This window comes from Polypterus senegalus, chromosome 8 (genome assembly GCF_016835505.1).
Source record: "Polypterus senegalus isolate Bchr_013 chromosome 8, ASM1683550v1, whole genome shotgun sequence".
NCBI classification, from domain to species: Eukaryota; Metazoa; Chordata; class Cladistia; order Polypteriformes; family Polypteridae; genus Polypterus; species Polypterus senegalus.
The window spans coordinates 107,545,186-107,566,838 of record NC_053161.1 but is presented as its reverse complement, the minus strand read 5'-3'; the positions used below and the strand labels follow the sequence as shown (position 1 = coordinate 107,566,838).

The 21,653-nt window shown below is 38.8% G+C and overlaps 1 protein-coding gene across 4 annotated transcripts in view; it reads right to left on the bottom strand.

Moving 5' to 3' along the window:
* Positions 1-21,653, bottom strand: part of bcat1 (branched chain amino-acid transaminase 1, cytosolic) — a 154,887-nt gene that overhangs the window by 64,879 nt on the left and 68,355 nt on the right. For all 4 annotated transcript variants that reach the window (XM_039761578.1, XM_039761579.1, XM_039761577.1 and 1 more), the window contains 5 exons: positions 9,247-9,447; positions 6,795-6,905; positions 4,296-4,415; positions 1,787-1,950; positions 802-944 (listed from right to left, as the gene is read on the bottom strand). In XM_039761578.1, the coding sequence (XP_039617512.1) occupies positions 802-944; positions 1,787-1,950; positions 4,296-4,415; positions 6,795-6,905; positions 9,247-9,447 (739 nt within the window). The remainder of the gene's footprint in view (positions 1-801; positions 945-1,786; positions 1,951-4,295; positions 4,416-6,794; positions 6,906-9,246; positions 9,448-21,653) is intronic.

Sequence of the window (21,653 nt, the reverse complement as noted above, 5' to 3'; positions counted from 1 at the left end):
ACCCCAGTGTGGCGGAAGTGCCGGCTGCACACCTGGAAGCCATCCGGGTATCCCCTGTCGTCTTCCCCCCAGCACTTCCTGGTGTGGCGGAAGTACTGGGCTCCAGGGATATGCAGGCATTGGGGTGCCGCCCGGCAGTGGCCACGGGTCCCTACAGGGCTGGGCTTCCAAGCCCTTTACCCGCCCCCTACATAACCAGGACGGGCCCTACGGTCTGGAGGACACAAGGGTCCTCCTCGGCCGGGTCCCACACGGTATATTCCGGCACCGGGCCCGGTGGCCACGGGTCCCTACGGTCTGGAGGAACATAACGAGGCACTATTTCTACTGTATGTAGGTTTTGAATTATGCAAAAGTTAAGTCATTTCTCATTTCTAAAGCCATTTTTTGTTCTTCACAGGTGCTATCATTTTTTAAACTTTGTTTTTTTGTTACCTGGAAAATAAACTGGAAATGCACAGGATGTGATGTCAGATAAAAGGTCAACTTTGACATTCAATTTCAATCCCAGATTGTGGATGAAAAGATCAAAAAATGTGTGTGTGTTCTAGTCTTTATTTCTCTGAAGAAAATGACTTACTAGCTTTCTTTTTTGATTATGATTTTTGGGTTAGGCAAAAGATCTGACTTTTGCTTCATGAAATTGCACGTAACTTTTGACTATATCTCATCTCCTGGTCTGTCTTTTTAAAAATACTATCTCTTTCATTGTACCAGCATACACAGCTTTTATCTCCTCTCAACTGCTGTCTAATCAACCATTCACAGTGATTCACTATACATTTTATACTCTATTATTACCTCCTTCTTCATTTATCCAATAGAGGAACAGGTTCATAGTTCCAACTTCTGTTATTTGGTGCTCTTCACCATAGAGCCAAAGTACTTGTTGACATCCTCTTTCAGTGGCCTCATATTGAGCATATAATGATGCACCATAATTTCTACAGGAAAGCAGAGAGGTAGTATTAAGAAACAGAAAAAAATATGTGAATACATCCATAATTTGGCAAATGTAAGTGTATCAAAAATGAAGAAAGTGTACAAAAGTTTTAAATGTGTAAATTCTAGCTAAACAATGAGAAATCAATTTTATTATTACTGTATCAGGCTGGCATGCTGCACAGGGCATAATACTTATTCCTTTAAAGAGCACAGACCTGTGATTTGATTCTCAGAAATTTCAAAGTTCTCCCTGCATTCAACTTTGTTTTATTTTGGGACTCAGATTCCCCCAGATGTTCTCAAAGCATGTGTGTTGGATTAATTAGCAATTCTAAATTCACTAACTTTGAGCATGCATGAAAATATGGTCTGTGGAGCATTGGTGTCGAATCTAACATTAATGTCTGCCAGGCCCAGTGCTGCCAGTATAGGCCTAGACTCCCCGCAACATTATCATAGACAAAAATATACTTAAACAATGGATGGGTCACTCCTTTCTTGTTCTTTTTCTTATCAATTACAAGAGTCATTAGATACCCTAATAATTAAAAGGCTGTTTCTGAAAAATTTTATTCAAAAAATCCTACATTATTTTAATTAGGATGTTATATTAAAATAATATCTTTAATTAGATCCTTTTAGTTCTACATATTCCCGTACCATTTGTATAATGTGTGCTCTGAGTCTGTACTCAATGAAGAGGGCCATACAAAAAGAATTTAAATTGGACTTAATAATGTTACCCAGCTGTACCATTTAGGAGAAATATGTATAAATGATATTTATTCATTTGAGCCCCCTTTATTTTTAATCTTTTGATAAATGTAATAGTACATCATACCCTCCCATTTTGCAGTCTCCAGTTCCACCTTTCCAGGCCCGGACGTATTTTGGATCAGCCCATAGTGACACTTGATTAAAGCTCCCACTTGAAAAATAAGGCCCAACAGGACTGAGGATTACAAACAGCAGTGCTTTGGAAGGCCTCTTAACACCCAAGGAAGGCTAAATTGATTGCAGGAGTACAGAGAAACAATAATTTGAAAATGCATGAGTATCTGGTTTTTGGCACTACATTAGTCCTGTAATCTTGAAGCCATTCACTCAGAAAATACAGTTATTAATTAATAATTATAAAAAATGAGGATAACAGATACACAAATCCTAGTAACTTCATAAACAAGTAGTAACCATGAGTGAGCTTAAAGCAATTTCAAACAATCAACACATAAGTGCATCAATAAACAGATTTAAAAAGATAATAATAATAATAAAAGTAATTCATTACATTTATATAGCACATTTCTCCATCCATCCATCCATTTTCCAACCCGCTGAATCCAAACACAGGGTCACGGGGGTCTGCTGGAGCCAATCCCAGCCAACAAAGGGCACAAGGCAGGAACCAATCCTGGGCAGGGTGCCAACCCACCGCCGGACACACACAAACACACCCACACACCAAGCACACACTAGGACCAATTTAGAATCGCCAATCCACCTAACCTGTATGTCTTTGGACTGTGGGAGGAAACAGCACATTTCTCACTACTCAAAATGCTACCACACACAGAGGACCTGTGATGAGAACCATGAGATGTGTGAACTTAACTTGTTGATCTTAGGATCTGATGAATGTCTAAGACAGTTTTTATTAAATTAATGGTTTTGGGTCTTTTGGAGAAGGATGATTGTTGTTGCTCTTAGATTTTTGTACTGTATGAGCTTTCATGCAACAGACATTGTTATGGCAATAATTTAAATTTGAATTAGTAGTGTTTGTCCAGAGAAAAAGGCAATATTCACAGTAATAAATTTGGCAATTATTTTACAGAAAAGAATGGACTTCTTCTCTCTGAAATCTCCTGCATTGTAAGTTTCATTTTAGTTGTGTCACAGATATGCATATGGTCCTGAATGTACACTAATATTTACTTTAAAAACCACTGTAGTGGAGTGTAAAATGAGTTACATCTAACATATTAGTTGATAAATATTTTGTATGTCTTTATTTGTAATGTTGAAGAATCGGGAAGCAGGACAAAGCAGTTTTTTACCCTAGTGTTTCATTGATGAGGAAAGCACCATCTGGGTCAATTTTATGGCTTAATATTTCCTTTCTTGCTTGTTTATTACACCCACATTGTAAAGTAGCTGAACAGAGAAGGGGGTTGTGCATGAGCTGTTTAGGAGAGCCTAGCCCAGGAAGGGTCATGTAGACTTATTCTGTTGGTCATTCGAAATGAATTCTGGCTGAAGTAAAACTGGTTGAACCAAGGGAGTTGCCTGCACCCATTGGTTCTGAGGTATACCAAAACAAATTAGACCAGTATAAGAAAATGCTCACGCTCCCCCTCAGTCTCTCGCTGTCGCTCTTGCCATTCTTCCATGAAGAGAAGACAATTCTGTCTAAGCAGCCATATTGAGACTGGCAGGCTACCTGGGTCTGTGCAGATGATAAGCCAAGAAGAACTGAATGCAATTCTAAGTTATTGGGTCACCTGAGACTACACATCTAGCAATATCATGTTGATTGGTTTTGGTTTGCAAAGCCGCATTTCACATTGCTTGTATGGCAGTAATGCTAATAAAATGTATTACCTATAATATATAGCTTAAAATGTAGCTAATTCCCCTGCATGTTCCTTTACTGTATCTAATTACCTGAAGGCTTATGTATAAACGGTAGTATGGTTAAAATATGAAGGCTAAAATTATGCGATTTAATGAGTATAAACGGGAAACTAAAGCCAATGTCATAATATGTAACTTCTACTCATGGAATATGTTAGATTTGTTGGCCGGAGTTGCTAATCTCATCACTGAAGTATATACGTTTAAATGACTGAAAATTATTGGCCATGTCACATATAGCGATCTTGTGCCAATCTTCCAGCACAGTCATGCTCACCCCTTTTGCTGACAGCCAACAGCACACTGCCTATCTTAGCCGGTTTTATGGGAAGTGTTGACAGGTACCACAGGCTTAACTGCCAACATTGCCCCTTTTTTAATGTTTTTCCATTCTGTTTTAGGACATAAAACACAAGACAGCAGACTAACAAGCTTCTCTCCTGTTTATGATGTCCAAAGTACCAACATTCCGTATTCCTTATTAGTGCATTCTGTTGTTGTTAGCTCTCCTGCACACACAGACTGTTCCTATCAAATCTGTTAGAATCGTAGGCTAGTTGAAGTCAATAGAAGGGCATGTCACATTACGTGACCACTGTGCTGATGATTGCTCCTGATTCGCTAAGATAAGGTAAATGTTGGCTATGACTATAATTTACTGAAAAGTCATCTAATGTGACATGACCTTAACACATACAAAATTGTCATGATCTTACCTCAGTACCAACAAAGGTAGGTCGGATGTAGAGGCTGGCTGAACTAGAATAAGGTACCCATTCCTGATCGATATTAATCAGTTTTTTGATGCAGTTCAGTAACTCCTGTTTATCAAAACTCTGAAGAAGTAAACAAATGACAAAACATTATATGAAATATATAGTATATGCCCTGTAAATTCAACCAATTGGTTGGTTGCAGTAAAAGATGTGTTTCTACTATTTTGACTGTCTTTGACAAGAAAGTTACTTGAAAAATCCCTACTTTCAATATTTACAGAATAATTGTTAGGACTGCAAAAGAAGAGACTGGTTTAGAAGAATAAAATATGAAAGTCTGTAGAATATGTATTTTGGCAAAACAAATGCAGGTAGTGCATTCTATTTTATGAGTAAATATTTTGTTCACTTTGTAAGCACCAACAGGTCAATAAGAAATTCTTATTTTTTTCTTTGAGTATATGTTGTATGTAAATGTTTCTTTCAAAAATTCTCCAAATATTTGAAACGACAGTGCAATATTTATGAAATATAATTTCTCAGGAACCACTTTTTTGAATACTTCTTGAGTGAGGTTTAACCTTCCTCCTCTTCGATTAAATTTTATTACATTTCCCTTGACTCTGCTTTATTTTTCAGACATGGAAGTTGTCTCAAAGGTGTTGATACTTTTCTACATACTGTATGCCACAAATAAGGAAATTAAATTTCTTTCATTAGATATTGTTGTGATTCATGCTTCATTAATATAAAATTTATTATGACAAATTAGATCAAAGACTTGTTTAACTGATGATCGTTGTCCCTGAAACACAGTCTCACTTTTGTGAGCCTGTGAGCTTGTTGTGAAAATTTGACACACAATTAATTTAAATTAACAACTATTTTTACAAATGTAAAAAGACACTATTAGTATGTGAATGAAATGCTCAAATCGTCCTCACCAATCAAACTGAAAGTGGTATAATTCTTTAAAAAATATTCAGGATGGTGGTAATAGGAGGGGTCTTTTGGAGTAAAAAAGTGAGGGAAAAAGACAAAACTATGGCTGCATAATGACAAAGAGTAAACATGAAAAACTGGCAGGTTTTTCTTAGTAATAAAAAAAAAAACATCAGAGTGCAATTTGGCGAGGGGGAAACTAAACTGAGCCAACAATCACTTTAAATGCAGTTCTTTTCCAAAAATGAATAAAAATAAACTACACTAAAATTTTCATCTCTGGTATACACAGTTTTATATAGTATGTTGACTTACTGTATCATGTCCTACTATATTAATTTGAAAATGCTGAAAACAATTCAAACACACAAAAACAGAATGCATTTTGTTTCTTTTCAGAGGTCACATTATGCTTTTTGTCATTCTGAAAGACAAAGTTCACACACTCTAGTACTCGACAGCAGTGGTTCCCAAACCAGGCCCCTGTGGTTGCAGGTTTTTGTACCAACCGAGTCATTATTTTCCAGTTTCTGTGTTTTGGGGTCAATGTAGAAATTCCAAAAGAAAGTTTGGCAATTTTTTATTAAAATGTACTAAGCAATTATATGGGAAATATGTCATTTTTTTTTTTGTTAACAGAATTCTCATCCTGATTTTCATTCTGCTTTTCCAGGTGTTCTGGTAATTTAATTCATTATTTACTAATTAGTGGGTCTGACTCTGAAGAAGTTGTAGCTTTCATCATCCCGAGTGCCGGGTCTGCTTGTTGCTAATTGTCACTTTTAGGGTTAAATAAAGGAAGCAAACTACACAGAAACATGGAAAAATAATAGCAAAATAACATGAAAGATAAGCATTTAAAAGCTTTAGAAAAAATGCTGTGCTTTTCTGAATGCAGAATATGAGAAAAGAAAAAAAGGGCTACTAAATTAAATGAGATGAGTTGTTATCGATTATTATCACCGATTGTGAATCTGGTTGGAACAAAAACCTGCAGCCACAGGGGGTCCCCAGGACTAAGTTTGGGTACCACTGCTCTATAGTTGTAAATAATGCAATGTTCACATTTTTATGACATACAAACTAATTTGTTACAGGTCAAATGCTGCTGAATCATCTGCTAAATGTTACAATGAAATGGTGCTTCTATATCTTTCCCTCTGCCTTGTTTTAACATTTTCTAAAACTAATTGTGACAACATGACTGAAATTTGATTAAAGTAGATGACATTTTACTTAGAAGGCTATGTGTTATATTAAATGAGTCCATTGAGATAAAGCTTGAGTTTCCATATGCACACTTACGTTTGCAGGCATTTCAGAATGGTAATTTTACTTTTCAAAACACTGCAAGTGATTTGGTTCTGGGGGAAAAAAATCTGCTAATATTAAAATATGATTAAAAAAATCAAGAGTGAATACTTTTTTTTAAAGAACTTTGACTTTTTTCTGTACTCTTTGTTATTAGTCTAGTATATATATTGTAATGAAATCATAGAATTTGAGATTATTTTGTGTTATAAGCTTAGTATGAATGAGAAAAAAAGTTCAACTCACCGGCAGACAGACTCTACAGGCAGACCTTAGCATTCGCTGCATATTTAAATCTGGACGAAAGAGACGAATTATGTTATCATCACCACGGTAAGCCTTCATTCCTTCAAATAACTGGAAGGATAGAGAAGAATTGTGAAGAATTATTCAATCCAGTATACAAAGATACCTACACATTTTATCTGTGGCTGATAGGTTACGCTGGTTTAGGATCAAACGTTTTATTTTTTGTAATAAATAATATACAGTATACAGAGTCTCTTAAATTACATAAATATCAAAACTGCACTAAAAGCATACAGTATTCTTCCAAAATAGCCATATTTGCCAGTTAATGTATTGTAAAACATAAGGGATGGAAACACAGGTAAAAACAGTAATGGAACATAACCTGGCTTACAATCTCATCAGGCTATTGGCTATTTAAGTAGTTTGAGAAAACTAACCCATTTTAAGAATGATAAATCTTTAAAAACAAAAATGGTGGTTAATATTTATGGGAGCTTAAAAATTCACCATCTTAAAAAACTGAAATGCCATTAGCCTATCAGTTGTCCTGGGTATTTCAGCATTCTCAATATAAATATCTGTCCTTTTTATATCCTTCTGCACCGGACTGTGAAGTTTTTTCACCATTGTCATCTTTAAACCCATTATGAAAGATATATTTTAATCAAAACATCCTCCATAAATAAGAATTTAGAGAGCCAGCAGGAAACCTTAAAATTCTAGGGGTTAACCTGAAAGAAATTCCAAAACAATCATTGAAATAAAGCTAAAAACAATTTAACTTAGCAATTATTAAACTCAGATTTTTGATGAGTTAGCATGGACTGTAAGACTGACAAAGAAAACTGGAAGAAAATCTAAATTTAGGAGCTAATATGGCATCCGTTTTCTCTTATGGCGCCCAACTTTGGGACGCAACACAAAACATGCAGTACAAGTTAGGAGGATCCTTTGCACGGTTGTAGGGCTCACTCTCTGTGGTAGGGAGAGGAGGTCTAAAATCTAGGAAAATCTTGGAATGAATGTCTACTGTTTCAGATTGGTTATAACTAGAAAATATGGTTTGAGCACCTGATGAAGATACATTCTGGAAGCCTCCTGCAAGCATAGTGCGCTAGGAGATGCTCCAGGGCAGACTCAAGTTCCAGTGATGAGATACTGTATTATTGTCTGGCCCGGGAGCTCTCAGAAACTCCTTAGAAGAACCTAGACATTGCAACTGAGGAAAAACAATTCTGAACTACCCCGTTAACCTGAAATTGTGATTACTCCTACCAGGACACAAAAACATTAAAAAAAATTGACAAAAGAGAGGAGTCTCTTTTGTCCATCAAGCTTGTTTGTTTAGCTACTAGCTACATTTCCCCACTGTGTCACCCAGATTTTTCTTAAAGGTTGTCGAGGTTTCGGCTTCAGCTATATACAGTATCTCGGTAGTTTGTTCCAGAGTCCCACAACTCTTTGTGAAAAAAAAGCTTTTTGGCTTCAGTCCTAAATGCACTTCCCCTTAATTTCTACTTGTGTTCTTGAGTACGTGACTCATCATTAAGGTGAAATTCTACTGGATCTACTTTATCAAAGCCACTGAGTATTTCGAAAACCTGAATTAGGTCCCCACACAATATCCTCTGCCAAGAATAAAGAGGTTTAATTCTCTAAGTCTGACAGAGTACATCATGTCCTAAGTCCTGGGATTCATCGGAACATAACTTCCTTTGACTAATAATCAACAGTTTTCATAATATAATATAAAATTCTATTTGCCTTTTTAATTGTTTCTGCATAATCCTTAAATGATGAAAATGCTGTGTCAACATAAACCCCTAAATCCTTTTCAGAGGTTGCTTCCTGTATGACAGTGTCTCCCATCTTGTATTTATCATTGACGTTTCTGTTGCCCAGGTGTAGCGCTTTGCACTTTCTACATTAAATCGCATTTTGTGTTCATTGGGACAAATAATTAAAAGTACCTTTTAGGATTCAAATGGTGGCTTTCATGTACAGCTACTGACATAAAGTTATCTATTTTGAAATTAAACTGCTGTAATTAATTTTATTTTAAAGAAAGCACAACACTCACTAAATTTGTCAGATCTACTGAAATACTCCATTTAAGTAATAAACTGACAGAAATTTAGAGCCAAGCATTACAATTTTAATGAAGGCATTTTTTTAAACTGCCCTATTTTGCATTACTCCCGCATAATAATATATTAGGTAATATATTAGGACTGGGGTAGTATCATCTTTTTGTATAGCACAGCTATCCTCTTCCCCCTCCCGTCAAGACTGTATATCACAATACAGTTTAAATAAATTTAATGTTTATGAAAATTTTCTGATATGTTCCGTATTTTATTTGCAAGGTAAAATATTGTTGCTAGCAGTTATGAAACTGCTTTTCTCTGCTAAATGTAGCCATACTTAAACTATAGCTTTTACTCACTTCCACAGCATAGTGAAGAGATGATGAAGCTGGATGAATGGAAATGTTCTCAAATGGTCCAATGAATGGTGCCTTCCAACCTTCCTTTGCTGACCATTCAATTGTCAGCATATGGTCTGTGAATACGGTTCCAAATACTAAATTAGAAGGATCTGGTTTAGGCTTGGACACTGTTGCCAGCTCAATCACAGTATCATCAGCCTTAAAGACAGAGAGAGAAAACATTTATGGTACATGAGGATCAAAGGTACATCAGTATAGTATAGCATATTACTGTATGATATTTGCACTCCTCTGTTTTCAAGTTTTCATTTATTTCTGAAATGGTAAATGTCCTGTAAAGACTTCTATGCCTGTAATGAAGGCAGACCACACTCAGGTTTTGACATTACCAGTCACGTTATATCCATAGAAGCCAAGATGTGCATTGTGACTGGGTTCTTGTCAGAACAGAAGACTACAATGCTTGTTTTCTATTGAGCCTTTGTCTCATTTTACATCCTGATAATAGACACAGTGAATGAATGTATTAGGGAATATGCTATGGCACAGCAACGGTCTCATCCCTGACTCTAATACTGTTTATTATTTTTCTTTTGCTTTTGTTATTTGAGTATTCTGTTGTAATTCATGTTTCCAATTTTTTTTTAGCAATTTTATTTTATTATTTCTGTATTTTATGTATTTATGTGTATATATTATATTATGTACATTACATTCAGCTGATATTGTTTGTTATATATTTTGCCCTTTATGTGTTGAGCATAGAGGAGTGGGGCCTCCTGATGTTGCAGTTGTGGGGCTATCCCAAGTATTATATACTGTAAGTACTGAGGCATTGGCATGTGCTCATGTTTGTATGGCTTCCTTTTGTTTAGAATTCCTGCATTCTTAATTCTTAATTGTAAATACCTTTTTGATTTTCTAGTTTCTGCTTTCACTTAAGATTTTGATTCTAATGGACTTAATCTATTAACTATTTGGCTTGCCTTCTACCAAAAATTTTTGACTCCTTTTTGCTCTTGTTTTGCTTTTAGACTTTTTGTAATAAATGCATCAAATATATGAAAAGAATGCTGCTAGCGGGCAAGGAGTTTCACAGTTTCCCTCTCCCTTTATTTTGAAAATTTCTCACCATTTCCTCATTTTTTCCTGTACAGGTTATGCAGCCTGTTCCATTAGTTTGGGGCCTGGCTGATTTGATGTTTAGGTCTCATTGAAGCCTTGAGGCCTAGTTTTCATATTGAAGCCCTTTTGAGTATTAAGAGCTGGCAGATCATCACAGAATGTGTTACGTGGCCAAAATAGGAATTACAGGTTTTGGGTGCTGGTCAAAAGTTGAGTCAAGTGGCTAACTCTTGAGTTATGTCAAAGTGTCAAGAGTATTTTCGTTTAGCTGCACCTACAGGATCTAAAATAAATGGTCTGCAGAAGGACATGGCCATTGAAACCAAATGTGTACCATGTGTGTCTATTTCTTCTCCAAATCTGGCTTTACTGGCTTGGATGAACACTATTCGCTACTTGGATGAACGCCAGTCTGACTATGCTTATCATTTGACCCTCATTAGCACTCAGATAAACTCCAGTATAAAAGGGTTACAGGAACACCCTTGCTTTTACCAAGGGCAACATGGAGATACTGTCTTTTTTTAAACTTGGTGTTGGCACTGATGGCATGATGATTTGCCAAAGAGGAACAAGGCAAACAAAATGCGAAAGATCGGGGGCCTCATGTATAAATGGTGCATACGCACAGAAATATTGCTTAGGAACGGTTCCATGTTCAAATCACAATGTATAAAACCTACACTTGGCATAAAGCCATGCACTTTTCCTTGGTACCTCATACCCTATCATACACAAGTTCTCCACTCGGTTTTGCAGACTGGCGGCACCCAGCGTCAAAGCAGTGCTACGGTTCCTGTGTGGTTACTCTTTATTTGTTAGAACCACATTCCTGATGCGGCTTTATAAATACACTGAATCTAATCGCATATTGTTTATTAGTGTAATGCATCTGATTGTAATCAACCTGTAACAATATAATGGTCCAGGGAATAGTCATAGTATTCTAAATACCATAACTGCTTTAGCGTTGTTACTCTCACTGCACCTTTTTTTTCCTTCTTTCAGCTGCTCCCGTTAAGGGTTGCTACAACAGATCATCTTTTTCCATATTACTCTCACTGCACCACTCAGAGTATTTATATCACTGTATCTGAGTGTGAATCACAGCAGCAGCTGATCGGAAAGAGAATTATCGGTATACAGCATCAAGCCCACTCTGCCTCAGCCACGGCAAAACGTTTCAAAGCCTTTCCTGTACGAACCTCACGGTTCAGAAACAGTTTCATCCCAAGAACTATAAACACACTCAATCAATTGCTCCTTGTAGAACTGGTTGTACTTATAAGTGTAATCACCCCACTGTAAACTTGCACTACAGTTATAATATTGCACAACCTGCGCCACTTTATAAAGCACGTATTTACATATGATGACGATATCATTTTTAAGATGAAATGCAACAAAATATGTTGATTATATTATACAGATACAACTTTAACTTCATTTAAATAATCTGTATTGTTAATATTTAAACATGTGAGGACACAGTGCACGTATTGTTCCTGTCTCGCGCTGTATATTTGCTGAGGATGGTGCGACACTGGAAGGTTAGATGGATAGAATAATTAAACACATACTATGAAGATATTTCAATGTTCCTTAAAAGTTTTGAAGAATCTAGCAAGTTCACATAAGGGTCGGGCACGTGTTCATTGTATTGTTCCTGTCTCGAAACTGTAACAGGTATTTTTAATCGCCAGAGCCTCCCTCTCCACCGCCGCATTGGTCTCCCGTCCAACAGTTTCCGCTCAGGAACATGAGGCGGACGTAAGGGCCTTCTTCAAGTCACCAAATGCAGCGTGTTTTGCATGGTGTAATACCGCTTGGACATGCTGTAGGTGTTCCTTCCATGTGCTGGAATAGATGACCACGCCATCTAGGTAGGCAGCACTGTATGAGTTATGAGGCGAAGCACTTTGTCCACCAGGCGCTGAAAGGTTGCTGGAGCCCGTGTAACCCAAATGGAAGGACACGATACTGCCAGTGTCCGCTAGGGGTACTAAACGCGTTTTTCCTTCGGAGTCCGTTAAAGGAACCTGCCAGTACCCTTTGTCATGTCAAGTGTGGTCAGGTATTGAGCCTGTCCAAGCCTCTCGAGGAGGTCGCCCACGCGTGGCATTGGATAGGCATCAAATTGGGAGACTTGGTTGCCGACGGAAGTCATTGCAGAACCTCCAACTCCGCCAGGCTTACCGACGAGCACAATGGGGCTGGACCAGGGACTATAACTCTCCTCAATTACACCTAGTTCCAGCATGCGCTTGATCTCAGTTCCACTTCAGCCTTTTTTGCCTCGGGAAGACGGTACGGGCGTTCTCGGACAACAACCCCGGGCTCTGTCACAATGTTGTGCTCAATCAGAGAGGTCCTTCCGGGTGTTCACTGACACTGGAAGGTTAGATGGATAGAATAATTAAACACATACTATGAAGATATTTCAATGTTCCTTAAAAGTTTTGAAGAATGCTTCACCTCTCTGCCGGCTGATTACACGGCGTGGAGGCAGCTTGAGACGGTTCATCTCCGCCCATAACGTGGTATGTAATGAAGTTTATGTTCTACTTTAATGACAAAAACCCGTAAACTACATGATTAAAGTGGATATTTCGAGATTGAAGTTAACATTTGAGCTCAGACATGTTCTTTTTCCTACTCTGTGCCTTTTTTTTCCAAGGGCCGTCGCTGTACCAGGCTAATAAGCTTCCATATGACACTCAGGCGGTGGGCTCGGGCAGCCCACTGGTGAGCCCCACCCGCCTTTTCACAGCGACTTTGATATGTGACAACTTCTTTTTTATGTTGGGCACTGTGCGACTTTGTGAACTTGAGCTTGTTTCTCCAACATGCTATGTCACTCGGTCCCAGAAGTGACGTCCAGAGAGACAGGTGGAACCTCCCGGGTTAGGTCTACAGGGAAGTGAGAAAGAGAGTTAGTGCGCTCTGCCACATCCCGGCATGGCTCAGAACTGCCTTCACGATCAACAGCGACTTTGATATGTGACAACTTATTTTTGTTGATTATACCACTGTATAAACTAACAAATAGTACGTTTTTCTTTGCCTCCACTTGGTATTCGCTGAAATTCTTATATTTTCCCTCTTGCTTTTGCCATTGCCTTTTCACAGAACGCTGAGCTTAAGGTCTATTTATATTGATTTCCATATTCAAAGAGGCGTAATTCTGGGAGGAGACGGGGCGGGACAGAAGGCGCATGCACATGCATTAGTTTTTACGCTGATCGGGATTTATGGAAGGGAAGAACGCGGAAGTTGGAGTACACACAGATTCCTGCCTCTGGAATTTTCTCTGCGTAAGCACATTTCGGCTTTTGTGCTTACGCCATGTTATAGTGCGAATTCCATGGATGAGGCCCAAGGAGATGGACCTGCAGCTAGAAAAAAACAGGTGAGAGGTCAAAACCAGGAAGACAATATTGTCACCAAAACCTAAAACACCAGATAAAATACCTAGTAGATCATTCCTTTTAAGATCCTAAGCATTAAATTAAGGAAAATGCCATGCATATAAATTAAAATGCTAGCTACAGCTCATTGTTAAAGTCTCTAAAAAACACTGGTGATTCTTTGAATTGCCCACAGTTTTGTATCAAACTAGAAGTGCACAACCTTACCTTTACACTGTGGCAATGATCAAGTCATGTGTCATGCTTTTTTGAGCAGCCTAACTTAGCAACGCGACAGCAACCATATATAAAATTTCCACAAAATGACAAGACACATTAAAAACATATATATACATTATGATAGAAAGTAAAAAAAAAAAACAGACTACACAAAGCAAAAAGTAAAAAATAATGATAAAATCTGATTAGCCATAAAACAAATCACCTCAGTTAAATCCAAAAGCTTGGTAAAAAAAAGAAGCAAAAAAGAACTTTAGAACAACACAATCATGACAGCTTCTTCTTCATTAAATTGTATATTTTCTTTGGGAGACAAACCTTTTTTTAATCTTCGTGATCTTAATGTTTCACAAGGCAATGTCATAAAATAGCAGAAACTAACATATTGTACCCCTTCCCAATACCAACATGTTTACATATATACAGGAGTATAACTGCATGTAATCATTTCCATAGCCTATTTTTACACCAGCAAAATCCCATAATTTCACAATTTGGTGCCCCTCAACCACCCATAAGATCAGTCACCCACTAGCTGACATTATAGTGTTGCCCATAAACCCCCCTCAAGTGGGAGCTCAAGTAGTCGGAGTCATGGCTGCCGGGGTCCCAGAATTGTATTGTGATTTGGTGCAATTGAGGAAGGACAGTTTACCTACTTTAAATCGTCAGGACTTGAAGAAGGACCAACAGGAAGATCCTCTTTGTCGGTTGGTCTCACAAGCATTGGAGTCTGACAACCAAGAATTGCTGTGGACGGATAAAGTTGAAAAGGCAAAACTGGTGCATAAAGAATGGCCCAGATTGCAGTTAAACGAGGGTCTGGTCTATAGGAGAGCCCCCTCTGGGGACGCTCAAGAGAAATTACAGTTGTTTCTGCCTGAGAAGCACCGTCACATTGCTCTGACAGCGTTGCATGATGATCATGGTCACATGGGAACAGAGAGAACTTTCCAACTGGTTCAAGATCGGTTTTACTGGCCCTGCATGCATGCTGAAGTAGAGAACTATTGCCGTTCCTGTTTGAGATGTATTCAATGGAAGGTTCTACCTTCAAGGGCCGCCACAATGGGCCATCTGCAGAGTCAAAGCCCAATGGAATTGGTGTGCATGGATTTTTTGTGTTTGGAACCAGATACTAGTGGTCAGGGAAACATCCTTGTCATCACAGATCACTTCACTCGTTATGCCCAGGCATTTCCCACAAAAGACCAAAAGGCCTCCACCGTTGCCAAAGTTCTAGTCGAGAAGTACTTTGTCCATTATGGCTTGCCCCAGAGGATCCACTCAGATCAGGGAAGAGACTTTGAAAGCAAGTTCATTAAAGAGCTGATGAGAACGTTGGGGGTGTCCAAGTCCAGGACCACTCCATATCACCCCCAAGGTGACCCTCAGCCAGAGAGGTTCAATCGAACATTGTTGGATATGCTGGGAACACTGACTTCGGAGAATAAACAGTATTGGAGTCAGTTTGTGTCTGCTTTAGTGCATGCTTATAACAGTACCAGACATGACTCCACTGGGTATTCACCTTACCATTTGATGTTTGGACGAGAAGCTAGACTGCCTATCGATCTGGCTTTTGGCATCTCATTGGATGGGACGTCCGCTACCACTCATCAGAATTATGTCAAGAGATTGCGGAAGGACCTCAAAGTGACTTATGAAAAGGCGCAAGAAGCTTCGGAGAATAGAGGGTCCCAAAATAAAAAACGTTACGACTTGAGGGTCCGGATTCATGATTTAAAACCCGGAGATCGAGTACTGTTGCGAAATTTGAATCAGCGGGGTCTCCAAAAACTTGCAGATCGATGGAGTTCTCAACCGTACATCATCTGCTCTCAGCTACCAGGCCTCCCGGTATTCCGGATTCGTCCTGAGGGACAGACTGGTCCCCTAAAGACCTGGCACCGAAATCACCTGCTACTGTTAAGTGAAGCCGTACGAGTACCACCTACTGAGGAGCCAAAGCCTCAGAGACGACACCCTATCACCCGATCTCAGTCGAGTGTTCAGAACAATCAGTCCAGTGAGATCGCAGTGGAAGATGATGATTCTAATGAAGAGTTCGCTTCTGACTGGTTGTGGTTTCAGGTGCCCAGGAATGACCATCCTTCTGAGTTCGAATTTCCCTCTGGTACACTAAGGGCAGAAGCTCCTGAGTTTGTACCTCAGGCTGTCATTGAATCTGAGGATTTAGAAACTTTCATCAGGCCACCTGAAGAACCCTGGGTCGAACCTTCTTCGCTGGTGACAGGACCTTGCGTAGAGCCCTCAGAAGCACTTACTAAACACACCTCGATTCCACAGTCAGAACCTGCAGAAGCAAGGAAAAAGCGCACCATTCAGCCTCCCAAAAGACTGACATATGACTCTTCTGGAAACAGCACAGAGGAGGTCGTCACCACTGTGCACCGTCGAGCAGAAGCTAAGAAGAAGCCTGTGAGTGACGACAAAGTCTACTCTTCTGGTTCCTGGTCTGACACACCATGGTGGGCAGTCCCTTTGTGAGACGATTTTCTTATTCCTTGTAGGGGTTAAATTGTGATTTACTCCCTTTGGGGACAAAGGGTTCCTCAGTGGGGGAAGAGTGTAGCTATGTACACAGACATCTTCTGTGGGTATGTCTTAATAAGAGAGTCATGGAGCTGCGATTTTAAGAACTAGACATTAGATGGCAGCAGAGCGGCGATCAGGATAGGAACAGAATGCAAGGGGGGAACTCTGTTGTTTGGGGTGGGGGAGATGGACGGGGGAAGGATAGGAAGGGAAGGACGGACTTGAAGAGGAAGGGGGGAAGGAATAGACTTGTGCGGAGGAGATAGACTTGTGCGAAGGAGAGAGACTTTTTTCGGAGGAGAGAGACTTTTGCGGAGGAGAGAGAGAATCGACCTGGAGGAACCGGTGAGAGGAGTGATTTTATCGGAGCTTCGAGAGGGCCGCTGGGGATTATTGGATCACTGAGGAGCGTCTGCAGCCCGCGTCTTCCGGAACCCAGGAGTGGTGAGCTGTATATCGCACAATTATCCCTATCTTTACTTTACTCTATTGTGGCCATCTACTTGGAGAGTCCAGTTGGAGGACAGATATCTTTTCAGTGGATTACAAATGCTCCATTTGGAGATAGAGTGCTCCAACGATAGAAACAAAGGGCCCCAAAGCGTTTTTTTTTGTCTTCCTGGTATCACTGGCCAGTGAGGTGGGAGGGGAAGAAGGTTTCCTGAGGGACTGGGAGCATAAAGGGAACTTTTATTAAATACTACTTGCTTAGAGGCACAGGTTATAGGATGGTATATAACATATTTGCATAAGATACTTATTACTGTTTATTGATTTTCACTGCATTGTTGTTAAGCTTTTATCCTATTTCTTTGTTTGGGACACCATTCAATTGGGGGTGGCTCCTTTGAATAAAGTTGTTGTTGTTGAAACTTTCCCTGTTGGTGTGTTGGACTGGGGACCTGGAGGAGTGTGCCACTGAGACGGAAGGAGAAGACCCGAGTAATTATAATATATCAGCAGCACCCTAGGGTGTCATTGCTACAGAGGGAAAAGAGATGGGGCCACCCTGATGTCACTCCAGATCCTCCCTCTGGCTAATTAAGAACCAAGGAATAGGATCTCAGGAATGGTGTATAGAAGTTTATAGGAATCAATTGCAAGTATTGTTTTTTGTGTTGAATTTTTTACAGGGTTTTTTTTATCTTCTTTTGTACTCTTTTTCGAATTTCTGCTTTGGATTGTGTTTTGGGATTTGTTCACTTGTATTGCTCTTCTGGCAACTCTTTTTGTTTTTTTTTTTTTATTTTTTGTTGTTTTCAAGTAGTTTCATTTTTAAAGATTCTTCTATTGAATCCTCTCTCTTGAAGCCAGGGTATTACCCTTACGAGGCATCTAAGTCCCTTTAGGCCAGTGTAGGCCGAAGCTAGCTAGTATACAGGTGCTTGGTGTGTTGTCTGTTCTAAGTAGGGAATTGTTGAGCTTTTGAAGCCAAAGCTCCTTTCAGGCTAGTGTTGGCTGATTTTAGCATTCTTGAGATAAGGTCTATTCTGGAGAGTCTAGGAAAGGTCCAGCTTAGTAATGTGAGTGTTACTGAAGGCCTCACTTTTTGCCATGTCTAAAACTCCACAACATGACACACACATCTCTTGAAGGCTGCTTGGGAGCATACACTGATTACAGCGCGTTTGGTGGTGGATCTCGGGGACTGGGATGCACCCAACACACAACAAACCACACTGGTTACATTATCGACGGTGTCGGGTTCAAGGTTCCCACACATATTGACACCCACGTGTAGCCATGCAACGAGTGAAACCTCAGCACCACACTGGAACAGTGTGAGGTTTTTACAGAAACAGATTTTTATAAAATATCCTAAGACTGCTTGGATTTTCTACCTTTCTGCTCTCCTCCTAAATATATGAAGCTATACTGACTCATTCAATCAACATGTAGCCTTATTATTATGACTTCTAGTTTTTTTATTTAGCTTTTGTTTAACTGTAGTGCTATACTTCTTTGGCACTATTTTGAATTTTGCTTCTAATCACTCGAATTATACATAAGACAATGTTTTTGTAAGTCGCTTTGGATAGAATTTGATTAAGATACAATGTATTATTTCAGTAGGAAATCTGTTTTCAGAAGGCATGAACAAAAATAAAACTTTATTCCACTGTTAAACTTCAACAATTTTTTCTGTAGGAATCAAAGGTGTGTGTTCAGATTGAAAAATTGATATTGTTTCCTTTAACAGTACGCTGTAATAACTTAAGAGTCCATTAGTGACAGTATAGACTTTTGGAAATGGGAATAAAAGATTTCTTAAACATATTGCACTTGGGTCCAAACTATTCAGTCTACAGCGCTAATGTCAGCATTTGAAATTTTGGAAATAGCAGACGGCTGCAATTGTATTGTATTGTTTTGTATTGTATTGTATTGTAATGCTATTGCATTGTGCAGGACCCCTTACACCCCTCACATGGACTTTTCACGCTTCTACCATCCAAGAGAAGATACTGCAGCATCAAAGCCAGATCTGCCAGGCTGCAGGATAGTTTTTACCCCCAAGCTGTCAGACTCCTTAACACCATGCAGCCCATGGATCTTCCACACAGCCTCAACCACCTCTAAAAACAGAACTTTTATACATGCAAGCCACTTTCCTGCAAAGATGAGTGCGCATGTAGAAAAGAACTGAAAATCTCATACTGACCTTTAAGTATTTGGATATCCTTCTGCTGTGAGACATTCTGACCTGTCATTGTTTACACATGTCTTAAACAACTATTATCATATACTGATAATTTCTGTATTATCTATATCTATTATTTATTATTTATTTACTATACTACATATCTATTGATTATATTTATCTATCTAGATTGCAAATACCACACATTGCATCAATGTTCATATTGCTAACTACACGGCAATATCGCTGCTACTTCTTTGTCCTGTCTTTGCACAATGTCTTGTCTTGTTTGTGTTTTAATTTTAATTCTATTTTTAATTTATTATTTGAACTTCATGTTGTTACAGTGTGGACCCTGAGCTTTGCAATTTCGTCTGTCTGTATACTTTTATATGGTTGAGATGACAATAAAGTTCACTTTGACTGCTGGGTGACAGGATCATGTTGGCCTTTTTTCTAACCTACAGCTTCGTAAATTCATTTACATGGTAAAGGGGGCCATCAGGGATCTATTGTTGATGATTTTCTTAAGTAGTGTATTTAGTTTTTCAAACAGTTAAAAATCTTTAAAATCAAAAGATATGGTTGTAGATTTTTGATGTTTACCTCCTCTTGACTCAGTCGTATGGATGCCATGAAGCTGTAGGTTTTTTTTCCATCAACAATTGTTTTTAATGGACTCCTAGCCTAATTAAACAAGCTGTTACTCTCCAGTTTCTCCATTTGGGGATAATTTAGAAATTGCAGAACTGTGTCTGCTAATTTTTCACTAGCATGTACAAAGCAGTTATGTAAGTCATAATTCAGTGTTTTTGTTTTTACTTGGTTTTTAAGATTTGGATTAAAAATGTTATAATTTTCGTTCTTCTCTTCTATGTGTCCTGATTATTTCTTCTACTATTTACTAATGAGCACATTTCACTTGTTTATTTTCATCTGTTATAGTGAGAATAATAAATAAACACCTCAAAATTTACAAATAAACATCTCTAAAATTTCAAAAAAAATAAATCAATCAATCAATGACCAATATAGCCACCCTTCTTTCCAATAAAAGTCATAAGCCTTTCCATTCATGGAGTCTGTCAGTTTCTTGATCTGTTGACGATCAGCTTTTTGTGGAGCAGTGACTACAGCCTCCCAGACACTCTTCAGAGAGGTGTATTGTTTTTCTCCCCCGTAAATCTAGCGTTTAAGAAGTGCCCACAAGTTCTCGATAGGGTTTAGGTCAGATGAGGAAGGGGGGCCATGTCATTATTCCTTCATCTTTAAGGCCTTTACTGGCTGGCCACGCAGTGGAGAACTTCGATGCAAGTGATGGAGCATTGGCCTGCATAAAAATCATGGTCTTTTTCCTGTATCACTGTTTGAAGAAAGTGTCTTCGAAAAACTGGCAGTAGGTTTGGGAGTTGATTTTGAGTTCATCTTCAATGCAAAAAGGTCCAACTAGCTCATCTTTAAAAATACCAGCTCATACCAGTACCCCACCTCCACGTTGGAGTGGAGCTCTGTGCCCATTACTGATCCACAGGTCCATCCATCTGGTCCATCAAGAGTCACTCTCATCTCATCGGTCCATAAAACCTTTGAAAAAAATCTGTCTTCAGATATTTCTTGGCCCAGTTTTGACGTTTCAACTTATGTTTCTTGTTCAGTGGTGGTTGGGTTTCAGCCCTCCTTACCTTGGCCATGTCTTTGAGCACTGAACACCTTGTACTTCTGGGCACTCCAGGTAGGTTGCAGCTCTGGAATATGAAAGTACTGGAGGATAATGGGTTCCTGGTAGCTTCACGTTTGATTCTTCTCAAATCTTTGGCAGCTAATTTGCGTCTTTTGTTCTCAACACGTTTCTTGCGACCCTGTTGACTATTTGCAACAAAATGTTTGATGGTTCTGTGATCACACACCAATATCTTAGCAATTCCAAAAGTGCTGCATCCCTCTGAAAGACTTTTTACAATTTTTGACTTTTCAGAGTCAGTTAAATCTCTTTTTTGGCCCATTTTGCCTGAGGAAAACTAGCTGCCTAATAATTCTGCACACCTTGATATAGGGTGTTGATCTCCTTAGGCCACACCCTCCCTCATTACACAAATACACATCACCTGACGTGCTTAAATCCAATAAGCATTCAAGTTAATACAGCTTGGAGTTGGAATATACGCATTAAAAATGATGATATGGTCAAAATACTCACTTGCCTAATAATTGTGCACACAGTGTAGTAGAGAAAGCCAATGATAAATTGCTGACGTTTGTTCTGAATATGCCACTGTTCAGGAAGAAGTGTCAGAAAAGATAGTCCTTTCCAAAGAAACTAAATTGTTTTAAGTAGACAGAAAGTTTAACATCAATATTTCATTAGCCTTTTATTACATGTATTGTTATATTTTCTTTATGTTGACGTATGAAAGAAAAACAAAGAATAGGTT